General features: G+C 34.2%; 1 protein-coding gene across 1 annotated transcript in view; it reads right to left on the reverse strand.

Moving 5' to 3' along the window:
• Nucleotides 1-474: 474 nt before the first annotated feature.
• The window catches only part of LOC145246833 (THO complex subunit 5 homolog A-like), a 61,466-nt gene continuing 42,491 nt past the window's right edge, over nucleotides 475-19,449 (reverse strand). The window contains exons 12-18 of the mRNA XM_080108670.1: nucleotides 19,130-19,241; nucleotides 16,273-16,374; nucleotides 14,342-14,541; nucleotides 8,622-8,725; nucleotides 4,352-4,555; nucleotides 3,366-3,556; nucleotides 475-606 (exon numbers count right to left, since the gene is read on the reverse strand). Coding sequence (XP_079964796.1) covers nucleotides 543-606; nucleotides 3,366-3,556; nucleotides 4,352-4,555; nucleotides 8,622-8,725; nucleotides 14,342-14,541; nucleotides 16,273-16,374; nucleotides 19,130-19,241 — 977 coding nt within the window. The 3' untranslated portion in view covers nucleotides 475-542. The remainder of the gene's footprint in view (nucleotides 607-3,365; nucleotides 3,557-4,351; nucleotides 4,556-8,621; nucleotides 8,726-14,341; nucleotides 14,542-16,272; nucleotides 16,375-19,129; nucleotides 19,242-19,449) is intronic.

Below are 19,449 nucleotides of genomic sequence, written 5' to 3' on the forward strand. Positions count from 1 at the left end.
TTAACGGCTGCGTTTGTGTGCATTTGTGACCCACTCCCCCTAATCGTGTTTCTATAGCGTTGTTCTGCTAATCAACTTATTTCTTTTCTTTTTCATGCCACATCTTGATTAACAATACTATTTCAGTTTTTCTTTGTGTGCCTTGGTGAATAACTTACTCTCCATTGTCTTTCTATTAATCTCATTTCCTATAACCTTTGTACTGCTGATAAACTTATTTTCTGTTTTTGTTACATATATGTCATTTTTTTTTTACTTCCTAACACTTGGTGGTGGGGTGGGGTGAGGTGTCGCTAGTATCACACAGGCCAGAGTGTTGGTCATTAGTGAAAGGAAACAGAAACTTTAAACACGTACAAATTATTTTGTTGAGTTGTCTATTCATTTCTTTCATGACACACATGCAAACGTTTCCATAAAAATTGAAGAGAAATAAATGAACACTGCAAAGTTTTTTTTTTTTTTTTATTTGGAAAAAAAAAAAAAAAAATTTCAAATTCATATGTTTGTATGTATGTCAAGATTTGTTTTGAAAAACAAAATCATCGATGAGTAAAAATTCCCAGGTGTGAATCGTATTTGAAAGGTTTATTTCGATTGGGTCCCCTGAAAAAAAAAAAAAACCTTTCATTAAAAATACAAAATAAAAACTAATCTTTGTTTTATTTATTTTTATTTATTACATTTTTACCCCAAACAAGGCACATTGTCACTTTGATATAGGGGGCTACTATTAGGGACACAGGCTACAGGGGTACTAGGTGGGGAGTTGGGCAGCAAGATGTCGGTTCACGTTACACTTGAACTTCTGCATGTCAGTACAGTTGGGGAAGCATGAACCTGGCAGGGAGTTCCAAAGTCTAACGGTTCTTGGAAAGAAACTACTGGAGTAGAAGGCTTTCTTACATCTAGGGATCTCAACTGTGAAGGGGTGGGATTTTACTGCTTGCCAGGGGTATTTACATAGAGGGGGTACAAGTGCTTGCAGTTCATCGGAACATACACTGTTAAAGTACTTGTAGAACAGGCGGAGGGATGCTACATTGCGTCGATGGGACAGAGGCTGAAGCTTGGATGATAGTTCAGGACCTATTAGGTTGGCGACTCTAATGGAAGCGAATGATCTTGTCTCTCATAAAAATGTGCAGCACATTTTTTTTTTATACTTAGTGCACGTGAATGCTTGACCAAAAGAAGGGGTGGGAGGAGATGCAGGGAACTGAAAATATCTTTGACCACCTAAGAGATATTCTCTTTGTTTGGAAAATAAGTACTTCCGTGATATGAGATGTTGGTTATAATCAACTAACATACTTTCTAACTTCCGGCACAACTGCTACCTGAAGTGGTGACAAAACAAATCAGTTCCTTCGCTCACACCTACATCTCCCCCATGCACGTACTTTTTATGTTTTGTTTAATAATTATTGAAAAGTTTTTGGTCTTATTTTAATCAAGAACTATTGAAATTATTTTTATTTATTTATTTTTTTTTAAAAGAATTATTGAAAACACTTTTTAAAATCCTTTAAAACTATTTTGAGACTATTATGTATTGGATACGTTTTTTTATGATGTTTGAAATTTTGTTATTTTGGTTTAATAATTTTATAAACATATATATTATATAAATTCAAATAAAAACATTTTTTAAATTAGAAAAAAAACAAACTATTTTCATAATTTCATAAACGTATTTCTTATAAAATTTCAAATAAAATAAAAACTTTTATTTTTTTAATTTTGTTATTAAAAGTGCAAATAAAGACTAATTGTGTTATTTTTATTTTTTTATAATTTCGTTCATTTTTATGGTATATTTTTCAATAATGTCCTTTTTGTATATTTTATTTAAATAAATTGCTTCACAATAGAAATACTGAAAAATAATAAAAATGAAGGAACTGATTTGCTGTGTCACCGCTTCTGGTAGCAGCTACGCCAAAAGTTAGGAAGTACGTTAGCTGACTATAACCGAAATGTCCAAGTGAAATCTCCTTTATGAGAAAAACAATATCCAGAGTTATTTGCAAGTAAGCACCAAGAATGGAGACAATTTTAAGTAGATGTCTGGAGCAGATAACCCTGAGGAAAACGAACAGTGACCGCCAACTAAGGGCCACATATCTCAAGAAAATAGAAAGAGAAGTGCTTGTAGCTAGAAGAGAATTTGAATGTTTGGAAAGCAGTTGATCTTCTAGTGGCCAGACAGTTGGCTTTTAGTGCTGAAATGAGTGTTACTCATCCAGAGTAATAAACATTGCTATATATATATATATATATATATATATATATATATATATATATATATATAAAAGTGACATTGTGTGTGTGTGCGTGCATGTGGAACAGTTTCTACCAAACTACTCCGTTAATTCTTGGTCTATAAGCTTGAAACTTGATATATGGGGGATTTGGACTTGTGGAACAAAGTCAAACTGGTTTTTAGCTGGTAAAATTAATTGCTAAGGGGCAAAAATTGAAAAATTGGGATTTAGCAGACGTAAGTTGACTTAAATTGTTCCTCTACACATGCAGAAATTTACATTTTTATGTTAAACTGTGTTAATTTGTAAAATTTTGATATGCATATGGACTTAACTCAGATGATAGCGAATAATGCTGGTAAATGTTTTGGTTTCGATTCTAGTTGATGGCACCCAAGTCATATATATCTTCTTTTAATTTTTGAAATCAGTACTATATATTGGGTACAATATAATAATCAATAGAGGATTAACTTCATAATAATCAATAGGAAATCTACATCATGATTAATAATATCATATTTAAGGATATTTTACAACCGGGCAATGACAGGGAGCCTGCTAGTTGTTTATAAATTGGACTTTTTTTTTTTTTTTTTTTCTTTTGGATGTAGAACTCTTCAATCATTATAGAATCGACAGATTGTTGCCTTAGCCTGGAATATTTCTAAATGCACCTTCATGTCATAAGACAGACTGACTGTTGGTCTGTCATGCTAAAGTTTTTCTTTTTTTTTACTCATATTCTTCCCAAACAAAGCACTGAAAGTTAAAGAGGCTGCTGTGATTAGAGACCAGACTTATAGGAGTATTCTAAGTGGGGAGTTGTGCAGGGAGATGTCTGAAACAGCATTTTAAATATTAATGGTACGTATCTCTCCATGTGAATAAATTCATTTATTTCAAACAAAAAGTATAAAACAAAACAAATATTTTAATTAAATACAAAACGGATATATTTTGATACAAGTTCTGGCCTCTCAGACAATTGTATCCATGTGAATTATGAAAGAAAATATTTTAATTAAATTACAATCAAATCTCAATTATTTTTATGCTTCAAATTCCAAAGTTTTTTTTGTTTATTCATCTATTTACCTGGCCAAACGAGGATAAATTTTTTCTCTGGAAATTTCAAGTGGACCCTCACGCGCCATATTTTTGGTTTCCGTTTCCAAATAGACATCAAAACACATTGCGAGACGCTGCATCTGATTCGACAAAATCTCATCACGTGAGTGCGGCTTAACCAATTCTTCATAATAAACGTTCACTTCACTTTCCATTTCCTGGATAAAAAAAAAAAAAAAAAAATACATGTGTAGTAAATGAAAGATAAAACGTTCAAAATATGACTTATGTTCAACAACCAGGGTGGGGGTGGGGGAGGCATGCTTTCCATCTCCCAATCACCACCTTGTGTGTGAAATTTAACAAAATGATCCTCCATTTTAGGTTTTTAGAGCAGTTAGTCAAAAAACAATATCTCTTTTTCATACTGAAAATATCAACTGATATGTTTTACATTCTGTTATTGTGTAAGCTGCTCTACTTATTTCAGAAATAAATGGATTTACCCAAACAATACATATAGTTACGACTAAACGTGGTGGCAGCTATTGGTAGCAATTATTTTTCCAGTATTCGATGTGTACCTTTTGTTAACATATTTTTGCTAATACACTTTATGTTAATTGCACCACTGTGTTTGTCTTGATTTTTACTGGCCTGCAAGGCTACAACTTGATTTTTGCTTCTAAATTTGTTAAAATTCGTTTTCTCTGTAACAATAATGTTTAAAGTTTAATTCGAAGAAATAAAAACAAAAAAAACATGGTTGTTAGCAAGAGAAAGACTCCAAGTGTGTATGTTAGTGTCCGGGGGGGGGGGAGTGATGAAATAAAGTTTTTTTATCTTTCACTATCTGCATTATGAATAGGGTTGAAATATGGCGTGAAGCTAAGCAAAATGAATCAAGCTGAGAAAGGAAAAAGAAGAAAAAAAACAGGAAGATAGAAAGAAAGATAAAGTGAGAGAGAGGGAGAAATAAAAAGAGAAATGAAATGATGAAAAAAGTTACTTACCTGAACATGGCAGTCGTTGAGGGCTGTACGGCATGTCTGCCAATGAACACAGAGAGAAAAGACCGGGGCAACCACAGGGTAATTTGGAGCCACAATGATGTGACTGATGAGCCTGGCTGAGCCTCTTTCAAAAACGGCACAGAAATACAAATCGGAATCTTGTGCCAATCCTTCATTAATCAAATTGCTCGTATAGGGAAGGTTCTGTAAAAACACAAAAGCAAAAAAGAAACAAAAAGAAAAAGTGGTTTTATAAGAACAAACATTGTCTAAAATAATTTAATGATAAAATGATAAAACAATTAAATTTAACTTTCAAAATGCTGTTTTATAAAAATAATTCGATTTGGTAAAAAGAATTCTTGTGATGAAAGAAAAAAATTATTATGGTTTAAAATCTAATGCATTTGGAAAAAAAATATTGTGGAAAAAGAAAAAACGAATTTGTTAAAAACATTATTGCGGTAAAAAGAAAAAAAAAATCAATTTGTTAAAAAAATTATGTGGTAAAAGAAAAAAAATTAATTTGTTTAAAAAAATTATGTGGTAAAAGAAAAAAATTTGTTAAAAAAATTATGTGGTAAAAGAAAAAAAATTAATTTGTTTAAAAAAATTGTATGAAGGAAAAAAAAACTTAATTTGATTAAAAAATAGTTTTAACCTAAAAACGAGGTAAAAAATATTAATTTGGTAAAAATTATTGCGAAAAAAAAAAAAGAATTGATTTGATTTAGTTAAACAAAAAGAAGCAAGAAACAGCCACCCTTCACCAAATAAATAGATATTTTTTAACGTTGATAAAAATATTGCAATCTGGACTATGGGACTGTCACATTATCTTAATATTAATCCAATATTTATTTAAATAAAAAAAATTCAACAAAGACATGCTGCAGAAGTTTGCAGATTAGTTTCTTGTGCAGCAAAACTCTTCATCAATTAAAAGATGGAAACATTTAGAAGCCATTTGTATCCAATAATTTCAGGACTAACATGATTAGCCAAGCAACAAAGAGTTGGAATTTTATAAAAATGCAGTTCGAATTAATAATTCAAGCAATACCTCAATCAAAATCCTATTCTTATTAAAAAAAAAAATCATTTGGTAACAAATGCTGGATTAGTAGAACTAGTTATAGCTAAAAGACACCCCCACCCCGAATATTATTTTATTTCTGAATTTAATGAGATTTAAATAATAGTTTAATTACACAGGATCAAGTTGGTTTGGATAAATTGACCTGTCACCTGTGGTTGGTTGTTTTATGGCATGTCAACCCTTTTCAGGTTATTTAATGTTGAATCCAGTGATTTTGTAGAAAAATTTAATAGAATATATTTGTTTTTTCCAAGTCATTTTCTATTTTAACCCATAGTTGGGACCCTACCAGGTACTACCACTCTGGGTCAGAGTGGACCTGGGAGCAATGGCAATTAAAGGGTGGCTCCACACTCCCCAAAGCCCGCAAGCTGGGGCCTCATCATCGGATATAGTTTAAGGTCATATCCAGGACCTGGATAAATTGAATGATCATATTACAAAAGGAACTTTTCTTCACAACCTCAAAATGTAGTCAAATGGGAGAAAGATGTGTCTTGAGTTGAAACCATATATAAAAAAAGATTATTTGAAAGGCAGTTGAGAAAAATTGGAAATCACAACATTCTTTTGAATCGAGGTCAATAATTGAAAAATGTGTGATGATAGAGTTGATGAAATAATTCTGAAACAGTCAAATGACTTGAATTAAAATTGTTGCCATATATGGGCTGGTGCATCAACAACAAGGTCCAAAAAAGAATTTCAAGTCTAATAGGTCCTGCACTGTCAACCAATCTCTAACCCCTGTCACATCACCGCAATGTTGTATCCTAGGTTTCTTTTACAAATACTTTAATGGAATGTGCTCTGATGAACTTGCAGCACTGGTTCCCTCTCAGCGTAAATATCCTTAACTAACATCCGAAAACAGCAAAATCCCACACCTTCATTGTAAAATCTTCCGATGCTTTCTACTCCTAAAATTTCTTTCCACAAATAACTAGACTTGGAAATTCTCTCCCTGTATCCTGCTTCCCCAACTGTGATAACATGTAGAAACTTAAATGTAAAGTGAACAAACATCTTGCTACTCAACTCCCTACTTAGAGGATGCCTATAGATATGATCTCTAATTCACAATAGCCCAGTGGTTCCCAAGCTTTTTTTTTACATTTTTTTTTTTTTTTTACATATGCATCACCACATTATCAAGGCCAAGAGGCCACTCAAGGATAAGGGTTAAAGAGTGTACAGTAGAAATTGGACATTATAGTAATCATTAGTAATGAAAATTTGGTAAAGTTGATAACTTATATGGAACGGCTCATCAAGAACTTATTTACGTTAGACTTGAAGACAACCATATTGTAGTCAGCCGGAAAGCAGAAAAACGGAAGACAATTCCACAGGCGTGCAGTTCTAAGAAAAAAGCTTTGTTCATGGAATCTACGTTTAGGTTTAGGCACAGATAAAGAGTGGGGGGAATTATTGATAGTGTTTACAGCTAGACGAGTGTTTCTTGTGAAAGTTTGGCGAGGGGCACCATAGATTGAAGCTCATTCGAACACTTTCCATGAAAATAACGATACATCAGAGACAAACTCGCAACATCTCTTCTGTGAGATAAAGGTTGCAAGGAAGAGAAAAGGACATCTCCTACGAGGCTACGAAGTCTATTTTGAACTTTATCAAGGCAGGACAAGTTCTTTCTAGCAGCTCCTGCCCAGATGTGGCAACAGTATTCCATCCTTGGACGTACCTGGCTCTTATATAGATAGAGAATAGCATCAGCAGTGAGATATCTACCGGATCGATAGAAAGATCCCACCATTTTTCCAGCGGCCTTGGCAACAGATTTGATGTACGTGTTCCATTTAAGATCAGGAGTAATGGTCAAGCCAAGAAGTTTGTCAAAACTTGAGGCCTCCTGAAGACGAGAGCCATTCATTTTAATTGATGTCAGATGTGGATCAGAATGTTGATGATGTAAAGAGAGAAGCTTGGTTTTAGATGCATTAAAAGTAACCAGCCATTCTTTACCCCATTGTACTACGTGCTCAAGATCAGAGGAGAGAGAACTATAGATTTTTTTTTTAATTTCTGCAACTCACCTATCATAAAAAAATATTTAAATGCATATTCAACAATGCTTATCAATGTTTATTTTTATGGAAATTTTAAAACAAATGATTTATTATACATTTTATTTAATTATTTTTTCATATTTAATCAATATCATCACGCGAGCAGTAACGGGCGAGTTAGTATTTACTAATACAAACAATTCCGATTATAACAATGTCAAAGCCGTTTTACTCTTATGACAATTTGTAAGTTCGGCCTATAACCCCTTCACAGAACACCATCCATATGCCGCGGCACAGTAGTTGGGGGAACCACTACAATATCTCCTTACATCTCAGTAGCAACTTACGTCTTTTGGGGTGAATATGAATAAAAAAAAAATAAAAAAAATATTGTTTCAGAAATTGAAGACAAACAACACAAAACGGACAAAATTGTTATGTACGCACAAGGGAAAACAAGATCGAACAGAATTTGTCTCAGAGAAATGGACAGATTTCTATTTTCACTCATTTTGCCTCATAATATTACTTTACTTTTCTTTTAATTATTGCACCAAAAAAAAATTTCAGGGTGGAGTGTTGAACTCTTGCATTTATTAAAGTGCCTAAGCGTGTTCCAGCTTATAATAGGTATTTTATCTATTATATTATAAAACCGAGTTAATAAATATTTGTTTTCCCAAAGGCAAGGCATTCTTCCTATATTGTAATCACATAAAATATACTCGTTCTTGTCCAGAATTCCTCTTCTATCGGGAAGGGGGGGGAGGGCAGAAGAAAATCTGTATTTATCTATGACAAAATGAAAATATCATATTTCAAAAATTATGTAAAATGATCAAGTAGTTTTATTTTTATAAAAAAAATCATTTTTAAGCAATTAATGGGAAACATTACAACATGATTCTTGCAAGTTTGAATTAAGTTATCTCGTTTTTTGTTTTTTTTGGATTGCTTTCAAAATGGCCAACAAGACAGTTGCTCTTTGGTTACTCATAAAATTTGATTTTCTTATTTAAAAGTAACAGATACTTCCATTCAAAGTGTCATAATTAGCTGTAATAAGCAATTAACTCATCAAATTTATAATGAATTTTAATAAATAATTTTTTTGCAACAAATAAACAGAAAAAAAACTTACAGCAAAATCTTCAAATGTTGATCGTCTCCAAGATGAAAGCTGAGTGATAATCTTGACAGGAAACATACCCATGTATTCGCCAGTAATTGGTATCGAGGAACGTTCTGTTAAAAACACAGGAAAATTTATTTAAAAAAAATATCTGATTGAGTTTGAAAACTGCAGATTTTTGTTCTTGTTTGAGACTTTACAAACATATTGATATATTTGTTTGTCTGTTCTACTTTTTCAAGGAAACTACTGAACCAATCTGACTGAAATCTTGTATGCACCTTTGTTATGATAAGGTGCAGTGAACCAAATATGTTATTCGTTCAATGCAAAACAATAAGGGATTAAAATTACATGAAAAAATGAGCACAAATTTAACCATATTCAATCATCAATTTGACAAAGAACTCATTCTAAGTCAACGGGCTATAACTTTTGTCTGTTTTTAATGGGCTAAAAAATCTAGTTTAATAATGGTTACGGATAGCCTACACAACAGAGAGAATAAAAATTATTGGCCGTTTTGGTCAAGAATTAATTACATTGTTACAGTTTGAAAGGAATTTGAAAGTCTTTAAAATGTTGAAAACAAACCCATTTTTTGTTTTTAAAATTCTCAACAAATGTTCATGCATTAAAAGATCTGTCTGCTGCATGTCAATAAGAGAATGGCCTTTTCTGCTGCCGAGTCAACTGAAAATAATCCCAATACAATATATGTGCCATTATCACTGCTGATTTGATATTATTAGACTGGGAAAGTGGAGAGTAGAAAACGCATTGTGGATGCGTTATCGGCAGCTCCTGTTACTCTCGCTTCTTCTTATTTGTCCCTCAGTCCTCATTTTTAAATGAGTGATTTTTCTGACAAAGGGAGAAGAAAAAGCTGTTTTCTAGGTTGGCAGTATTTTTGCGCGAACAGTTGGCAGAGTTGGTGGAAATTTTCTGTTTCTATGTCTATCCTTGTAGCCATGTCACTAGTAAGGGTGCTGGAGGTAAACGTTTTGTCTGGGCTGACGTTATCCGCCTGATAGTCAGGGACCCGAACCTTGGATTAACCACTAAGGAGGCTGTCCTATCAGCAGGTGCAAAGTACTGGGGCTGCTGTATTGCCATTTGGTGAATGGAATCTGGACCATGCAGTAGCTTCTGGTGGGGCCTCTCGATGCCATACTAGTGGGTAATTGTTACGGCTTTACCTTATCATGTGGTACAAAAAAAAAAAAAAAAAAATTCTTCGTTTCTTTTTCTCTCTTAGTTTCCCCTCTCTGTCCTGCTCTAAGTAAATCTGTCGACCTAGTCCACAAATTCCAAAATTTCATCATGACAAGTTTCAAGAAAAAATACACGATTAAACCCGGTTCTCCAACTTCCAACGTAGACCCCTACTACCATGTCTCCTTCTCCAACATCAGGGGTCTACGTTCTAACCTTCCAGAGGTTGAAACCCAATTACAGGAGACTAAACCAGACCTTTTATTTTTAAGTGAAACTGGCATTGGACAGGCTATTTCCCTTGATGAGTTTGCAATTACAGGATACTCTAACTTAACTTCTAAATCTGACCCCCAAGATCGCCATGGGCATGGAATATGTGCCTATATTAAAGATAGCTTTCCATGTGGGAGGGACATCTCCAGGGAAGATCCTAACTTACCTTATATGTGCTTCCGGGTTGCTTTAGCTCACACTACTGCATTTATATTTACTCTCTATCGCCCCCACAACAGCGGAGTTACTATCTTTCAAAGCATATCTGAGAAAATTGACCAAGTCCTTTCTACTTATCCTTCAGCTAACATTCACGTATGTGGAGACTTCAATGTTCACAACGTCGAATGGTTGACCCACTCAAACAAGACCGATGATGAGGGGAGGTTCTGTCATGATTTCTCCATTGCCTATGACCTCACTCAGATTGTTCAGGAACCTACCCGTGTGCCCGATAATGACGGCCAGTATGCGAGCCTACTAGACCTTTTTCTCACAACTTGCCCTGAACTATGTTCAGTTTCTGTTCTGTCGCCTCTTGGATCTTCCGACCACTCTGTTGTATCAATTAAGATAAAAATGAAATGTAATAAGTCCCCAGACGTACCTCTTCATCGTACAGTATATCGATACACTAAGGCTGACTGGGATAGCTTCCGTACATTTATATCTGATCTACCTCTGCATTCCATGTTTAAAAAGGATGTGTCCTCTATAGTATTAGACCTAACTGAATGGTTAATTGTAGGTATTGACCATTTCATACCCTCTAAAAAGTTTCAGCAAAAACCTAACAGCCAGCCATGGTTCTCTCCAGAATGTGCTGCTGCCATTGCGCACAGAAATCACTTTTTCCACTGCTTCAAACGTAATAGATGTATGGAAACTAAAGCCGTTTTCAGGACTGCCAGCAACCATTGTAAGAAAGTAATAAGGAACGCAAGAAAGTTGTATGCTCAATCTGTTAAGTCCAAAGTAGCTGAGCAGCGGCTTGGTTCCCACCAGTTTTGGCAAATAGCAAACAGAATCCTGAACAGAAGCGTGTGCTCCATCCCAACTATTATCAATGGATCTGAGGTAATCTCGTCAGCATCAGACAAAGCCAAACTCTTTGTCAAGAACTTTGCAGCTAATTCTACCCTTTGCGACCAAGACCGCCAACCCCCAATATTTCCTCTTGTATCAGAAAACACGCTATGTGATATACGTATATCTGTACGTGATGTTGCCAAACTAATCAAAAACCTTGATTCCAGTAAAGCAACTGGCCCTGATGGTATTCCAATCATAGTACTCAAAAAACTTCAACCTGAACTAGCGCCCATACTTACAAAACTGTTTAAACGTTGTCTTAAGGAGAATAGTTTCCCATCTCCCTGGAAAATCTCATCAGTATGCCCTGTATTTAAGAATTCAGGTGATCGCTCATCCCCCTCTCAGTACAGGCCAATAAGTCTCCTGTGCGTCATGAGTAAGTTGCTAGAATCTGTATTAAATACAGAAGTAATCAAACATCTCAACAAAAATAACCTTCTTAGTGACACTCAATATGGTTTCCGTTCTGCTAGATCTACAGCAGATGTCCTTACAGTTATATCGCATAGGATTAGCAAATCTCTCGACGGTGGCAATCTTTCTAGGGCAATTGCTCTTGACATATCTAAAGCCTTTGATAGGGTATGGCATAAAGGTTTACTTCATAAGATCGCTAGCTATGGTATAGCTGGAAAAGTCTTCTCAATTATTAAATCATTTCTTTCTGATAGATTCATAAGAGTAGTAGTTGAGGGGCAAAAATCAGAAGCTCACAATATTAATGCCGGTGTCCCTCAGGGATCCATCCTGGGCCCAACTCTTTTCCTGATCTACATTAATGATCTTCCAAATCATATCCTTACATCATTTGTAGACATTTATGCTGACGACACTACCATTTATGGTACCACATCTAAGACAGTAAACGAGCAAGTTCTCTCCAATTCTCTCTCCTCTGATCTTGAGCACGTAGTACAATGGGGAAAGGAGTGGCTGGTTACTTTTAATGCATCTAAAACCAAGCTTCTCTCTTTACATCATCAACATTCTAATCCACATTTGTCATCAATTGAAATGAATGGCTCTCGTCTTCAGGAGGCCTCAAGTTTTGACAAGCTTCTGGGCTTAACCATTACTCCTGATCTTAAATGGAACACGTATATCAAATCTGTTGCCAAGGCCGCTGGAAAAATGGTGGGATCTTTCTATCGATCCAGTAGATATCTCACTGCTGATGCTATTCTCTATCTATATAAGAGCCAGGTACGTCCAAGGATGGAATACTGTTGCCACATCTGGGCAGGAGCTGCTAGAAAGAACTTGTCCTGCCTTGATAGAGTTCAAAATAGACTTCGTAGCCTCGTAGGAGATGTCCTTTTCTCCTCCTTGCAACCTCTATCTCACAGAAGAGATGTTGCGAGTTTGTCTCTGATGTATCGTTATTTTCATGGAAAGTGTTCAACTGAGCTTCAATCTATGGTCCCCCCTCGCCAAACTTTCACAAGAAACACTCGTCTAGCTGTAAACACTATCAATAATTTCCCCCACTCTTTATCTGTGCCTAAACCTAAACGTAGATTCCATGAACAAAGCTTCTTTCTTAGAACTGCACGCCTGTGGAATTGTCTTCCGTTTTCCTGCTTTCCGGCTGACTACAATATGGTTTTGTTCAAGTCTAAAGTAAATAAGTTCTTGATGAGCCGTTCCATATAAGTTATTAAATTTACCAAATTTTCATTACTAATGATTACTATATTGACCAACTTCTACTGTACACTCTTTAACCCTTATCCTTGAGTGGCCTCTGGGCCTTGATAATGTGGTGATGCCTTTGTAAAAAAAAAAAAAAAAAAAAAAAAAAAATCTTTAAGAAAAAAAAGTATGATTTTCATAAAAGTTTCTTGATTGATTGGTTAATTTTGAAGACATTACAACCTTGGTCATTTCATGCTGAAAAATGTCCAAAGTGATAAGTATTGATTGTATGTGTGTGTGTGTGTGTGTGTGTCTATACTCTAAAAAACTTGTCTTTTTTTTTGCGTATTGATATTCATATTAAAAACTTTCTATTTATTTAAAAAGAAAATACAACTTTGTTATATATGGGTCGTGAAATTGCATTCATCTACAAAAGATCTAGCTAATTTGCATATTCTTTTAAACATTCATTTTAATTAATTCCCTATTAGCTTTTTCGGTTTTTTATGGGATGATCATCTTTAGTTAACATGTAATTATATTAATGCAGATATTCTACATGATTTATACTTGCGTAGTAAACATAAAACTTTTTCTATATATTTATGTATGCGTATATATATTTATTAAAACAATTTCTCTACCAAATTCCTCTGTCAGTTTTTGGTCTACAGATATGAAACTTAATATTCGAACCCATGTTAAACTTATATTTGAGTTTTAGCTGGGGAAAATTGGTGCAAAAGTGTGAAAATTTTAAAAATGAAATTTGCCAGGTGAAGGTTGAATGATAGCATTACGAATATGCATGCATAACGTAATAGCTATTGATTCATGTTTTAATTTTTAGATTCGCAGCAAACATGTCTTCATAGCTCAGGCATTAACGTCGAAGGAAAAAGTAAATTGTAAGTTGTAAGTAAATTGTTGGTTTTGATTCTCTGTGGTGGCACACAAGTCATTCTTTTTTCATTTTTAATCACTATTATATATTGGATCCAATATAATATAATAATAAATATGAAATCTAGATTAATCAAAATACATTTAAACGTATTTTACGACCGGGCAATGCCGATAATGCTGCTAGTAAGTATATAATTCTTTTCCTCCTTTATTATTGTTTATTTATGAAGTGTGTCAAATTTTCTAGTAGATGTTAAAGTTTTTTTTTTTTTTTTTTTTTTTTTAGATATTTGATTTGGATTCAAATATTTGATTTGGATTCAAATATTTGATTTGGATTCAAATATTTGATTTGGATTCAAATATTTGATTTGGATTCATCAGATTGAAAATTTCATTCAGTTTTTTTTTTTTTGATGAGTTGGATTCAGATCAAAACAATTTTTTAGAAAGTTGTTCACATGGTACACAAAATGAAACTTCCCTTTTTTCTCAAGGAATGTGTGATTTTTGTAAAAGATTCTTTTCTTTACGTGAAGCAAAGAGGCTAGATGAGGCTGCGCGGATGATGGAGATAATAGGTTTCATGTTGTACTTACCCAATGAGACGAGTTGTTTGAGCAAAGAGAGTCTGGCTTTGATACGATGACGCAACAATTCAATAGTCTTTTGCATGTGACTGGCACTCAGGGAAATTCCATTTTTAACGTCATCGTTGAGAAATTGCAACCCGGCAAGCCATTGGGCCCACATATATGGACGCCCAATGTCGTTCAGGTGTTGACTGAAATCTCCTAAACTATAAATAACATTAAAAGAAACGGATTAGGGTTAGGATTAAAACTATAAAAAATCATTAAGAAAAATGGTGTTTATGAAGTATCATTTGATTTCATAAAATACATTTTAGGTAAAAACGCTACTACATACTTACGTGTCATGTTGAAATTAGTAAAAAAAATTTTTTAAATACAAAAAATGATAAAGTAGATATTTTTAAAATTATTGGAATTATTTTTAACAAAAATATCAATCTGCCATTTTCTATTTTTAAATGGTGGATGTTAACTGAAAACAGGGGAGATAAGTCATTTTGTTATACAGAATTGGTCACGATAATGAACAATTACAAATATAATAAAACTCAATAAATTTTATTTTTATTTGTAACTAGCGAGGGGTACATGGCGTTGCCCGAGTGTTTGTAGGTGTGTGTGTGCAAAAAACCCGAAGCCTAAAATTTGAAAAAAGACAGGTGCCCATAAAAAAAAACGAAGCCTTGATGACGCGCAGTTGGAAAATAGTAAAGTGTGAAAAAAAACCCCAAAAAAAACAGGTGCGCGTTTTTGATTGACATGACGGCGATAGCTAATTAGCAGTTACGATTTTGTGCAGGACAGTTTTTAAATAAATAAATAAATCAGTTTGTTTGTTTTTAATTAAGTTTGGGGAAAACCAGCTCCCTGTTTCTCGTCTCGAAATGAAAGCTACTGTCTGATATGACGAAGTCAACATTGAACAAACGTTACTTAGCTCTCTAGAGACCACTGGCTCTGGCGGTGATTAGAGTAGAGTTTCGCTTTTTGTTTATACCGAAAACAGAATGTAATGCGTGCCGATGCGGGAAATGTGGAATAATTAACGTTTGAAAGTCAATAAAATTATATAGACAGGCGAGCTCCGTGGTTAAGTGTGAGATATTACAATTTATAGATGATATAAAAAGTTTTAAGTTGCGAAGCGAGCGAGCGCTTCTCTGAAAGAAGCCTTTTGTGGACATCGAGGAAAAGCGTACATACATACATACATTTTCGCTCTTATATATATAGATTATTTTTCTACTCGATCATTTTTCATAGGTTTTGGATTTTTTTTTTTTTTTTACTAATTTTGACACGACATGTAAGTACATAATGTTTTTACCGAAAATGCATTTATTTGAAACTGAATAATATACAAGTACAAAAAAAAAAAATGATTTGCTTTTTTTAATACTTTAATAACATAAAATACATGCTAAAATATACCATTTTTTTAAAAATAGAAATTGCTCAAGACATAGCCACTTGATTTAAGAAACTTAAAAGAACAAAAGATTTTTTTATCTGAAAATCGCTCTACACTTGATGTAAGGAGCTTTGATTAGTGTTAGAGCAATAATTCCAACCCAGAAAACAGCAATTTTTCTCCTTTGGTCAGAAATATTGTTCATGGAATGTGAGGACTAATGGACAAAATAAAAGGAGTGAAAGTAACAAGTCTGTCGAATGTAAAAGCAAGGTTCACTTTTTACTTCAGACGGGAGATGCCTATTAACATTAGTTCTGAAAAGATGAAGGTTATAGGTAGAAGAAAAACAGTCCATAGGAAAAAAAAAAAAAAAAAAGGTATTAGGTTGGTACAAAAATAATGTCATTTTTAGCAGATATATATACGTTAAAAAACAAGATTATTTTGCAAGTTTTCTTATTCTAGCCACAAGAAAGGAAAAAAAGAACATTTGCATGAAAAATAAAGAAAGGAGACTCACCCGAGTTTTCTCAGGACGTACTGATTGGCTGGATTGGGAGTATCACACCCATGATCACCAGGATACAGATAGGACAAGAATTTGTCAGGAGACAGCAAATCTCTGAGAACACAAATAACATTTTTTTGTATAACACAAGAAAAGAATAACTTGGTAAAATGGTTGAACACGGAAACTAAGGGACTGATAAATTCATGCTTTATTTTGATGACTTTTCAGCTACTATGAGATTTGGGAAAACAAGCAGCTTTCGAGTAAGTATTTAATTTGTACCAATTCATAACTGTTCGTTTACTTAGTTTTTATTGCTTTGTTAACATAGTACAGGGATTCGTTAACATGGTACGGGGATTTGTTAACATGGTACACGGCTTCGTTAACATGGTACGGGGATTCGTTAACATGGTGCACGGCTTCGTTAACATGGTGCATAGCTTCGTTAACAGAGCGCATGGCTTTGCTAACATAGTAACATTGGTTGTTTTTGTTTTACAGCATATCAACCCTTTTCAGGTTATTTAATGCCGAATCTAGTTATTTTGAGGAACGATTTTTAATGGGGTATATTTGTTTTTTAAGTCGGATTCTATTTAACCCATAGTTGGGACCCTAACAGGTACTATCACTCCGGGTCAGAGTGGACCTGGGAGCAATGGCAATTAAAGGGTGGCTCCACACTCCCCAAGGCCCGCAAGCTGTGTAGTTTTAGGTCATATCCAGGACCGTTGTATAAAGGGTTCTTTTTAAATTTTTTTATAAAGGCCAATTTTTTTAAGATATGAGAGTATGGTGTGGGGATTGTTTTTATCAAATAACTCTTTAATATTGTTTTCTTTGTAGAATCGATTTCTTACTGTTACAAAATCAGTACATTCAGTTAATATGCATAGTACATGGCTTTGTTAACATCGTACATGGCTACAGGTCTATGATCTATAGAACATGGTAGTACTCCTTTGACAGGTTGGAGCTGATGTTCAGGTCAATCATTTTGTTGCTCGCCAGCTTCTCAACGGAAGAGTAACAAGCCTCACCTCCACTTCAGCTCACTTATTAAGTTGCCTTATAAAAATAATTTCCTATATTGATTCGTTGCTTGAGCAGTGTTGCTAAAATACCTAGGTTTGTCGATTTGCATTGTTACCAAACCTTTATTGATAGTATAAAGAAAAATATTTGTGAGAAAAAAAAAATTACTTAATAATAAGAGATTAAGTAATTATGATGAATGCATTTATATTTTTTTATTGGCAAAAAGGGTTAGAAATTGTGTTTTCAAGGAAAAATAAATAATAAATTGAGTTTGAACTAATGCCAAATATATCTTATGCCTACTTTTTGTGGATTACCAAGAAAGATAAAAAGGTACTTAGTTAAAAAAAAAAAAATTCATAATGATTTTTGAATATTAATTTCAATATCAATTTTTTTTAATGATTTTTAAAACACATACTTAGTTAAAAATATTTTTTACTTGAAATTCAAACTTACAAGTATTGATGAAAACTACCTTCCTCATGTGTATTCTGCCTATTCCTTTTATTTGTCAACCAATCATGTTTCTATTTGTGTACGAACAGACAAACTTAAAAAAAATGAACTTCTTAATAATATATCATACTACTATTCTAGTTTTCACAAATCTTTGCTAATTGGTTGATCTCTTTTTTTTTTTTATCACATTTTCACCCTAAACAAGGAACATTGCCACTTTGGTGTAGGGGGCTACTATCAGGGGAAACAACTACTGGGGCACTATGTTGGGATTTGGGTAGCAAGATGTTGGTTCACGTTACACTTGAACTTCTGCATGTCAGTACAGTTGGGGAAGCAGGGACCTGGAATGGAATACCAGAGTCTACTGGAGTAGAAAGATCTTTTACATCTAGGGATCTCTACTGCGTGGGGGTGGGATTTAGCTGCCTGTCGGGTTTGTTGAGGGTGTGTACGTCGTAGGGGCACAAGTGTCTGCAGTTCGCCAGAGCATTCATCATTAAAATACTTGTAGAACAGGCAGAGGGATGCAACGTTTCGTCGATGGGACAGAGGCTGAAGCTTAGATGACAGTTCAGATTGGCGACTCTCTTTTGAACCTTGTCTAGGAGTGAGAGACTAGTAGCAGATGCACCAGCACAAATGTGACAGCAGTATTCCATACATGGGCGAATGGTGGCCTTATAGAGGTACAGGATACTTTCGGTTGTTAGTAGTTTTCTAGCACGGTAGAGAGAGCCTACCTTTTTCGCAGCGGCCCTGGCAATGCTTTCAATGTAATTGTTCCAATTCATGTTTCCTGTGAACGTTAGGCCAAGCAGTTTGAAAGATGTGCTCTCAGATAAAGAGTCACTGGCCATTGCTATTAGTGGCAGAGAAGGTTTCTTGTAATTATTGAAGGAAACAAGTTTAGTCTTGGCAGCATTGAATGTGACCATCCATTTTTGTCCCCATTCCACTATAGATTGGAGGTCATCCTCTAGTGTTTTTGCCATTTCTTTAGATATGTGTTCATTTGTTTTCCTGTCATACCTGTTATAGAGTGTGGTGTCATCAGCATATATACCCATCTCAGAGGCAATTTTGTCGGGGAGATCATTTACGAATATTAGGAACAATAGAGGCCCAAGGATAGACTCCTGAGGCACTCCCGCATTTATATCATATTGTTTAGATGTACGACTGTCGGGGACAACCTGGATTTTTCTCTCATCTAAGAAGGATTTAATTATGTTAAGTATTCTACCAGTGATTCCGTATGATCTAATTTTCCTAATTTTTATTTAAATGTGTGTGAAAGCTAATAACTTATGTGCAAACATGACATGCCATAGTCTTTGAATATATAGATAACGGTAATTACCCTCCACAAATGGAATGTGTGATGGCATGGGGTCCTGGGTGAATCTTGGCTGCAACTGTAATGATGTTTAACATGAGGACATAACTAAAAGTCAAAACTACTGAACTGCCATCTACAAAAAAATAAATAAAAAAAAAATGTCAAAAATGGAAAAGGAAAAAATATCAAAATGAAGGGGGAAATGTCAAAATAGAGAAGGTGTAAAAAAATGTCAAAATGGACGAAAGGGTAAAAAAAAAAAAAAAATATCGCAAAATCAAAGATCAAACAGTGGAAAAGAAAAAAATGTCAAAATGGAAAGTGGAGTAAAATATCAGAAT

This window comes from Euprymna scolopes, chromosome 24 (genome assembly GCF_053919585.1).
Source record: "Euprymna scolopes isolate OS-2025 chromosome 24, ASM5391958v1, whole genome shotgun sequence".
Lineage (NCBI taxonomy): Eukaryota > Metazoa > Mollusca > Cephalopoda > Sepiida > Sepiolidae > Euprymna > Euprymna scolopes.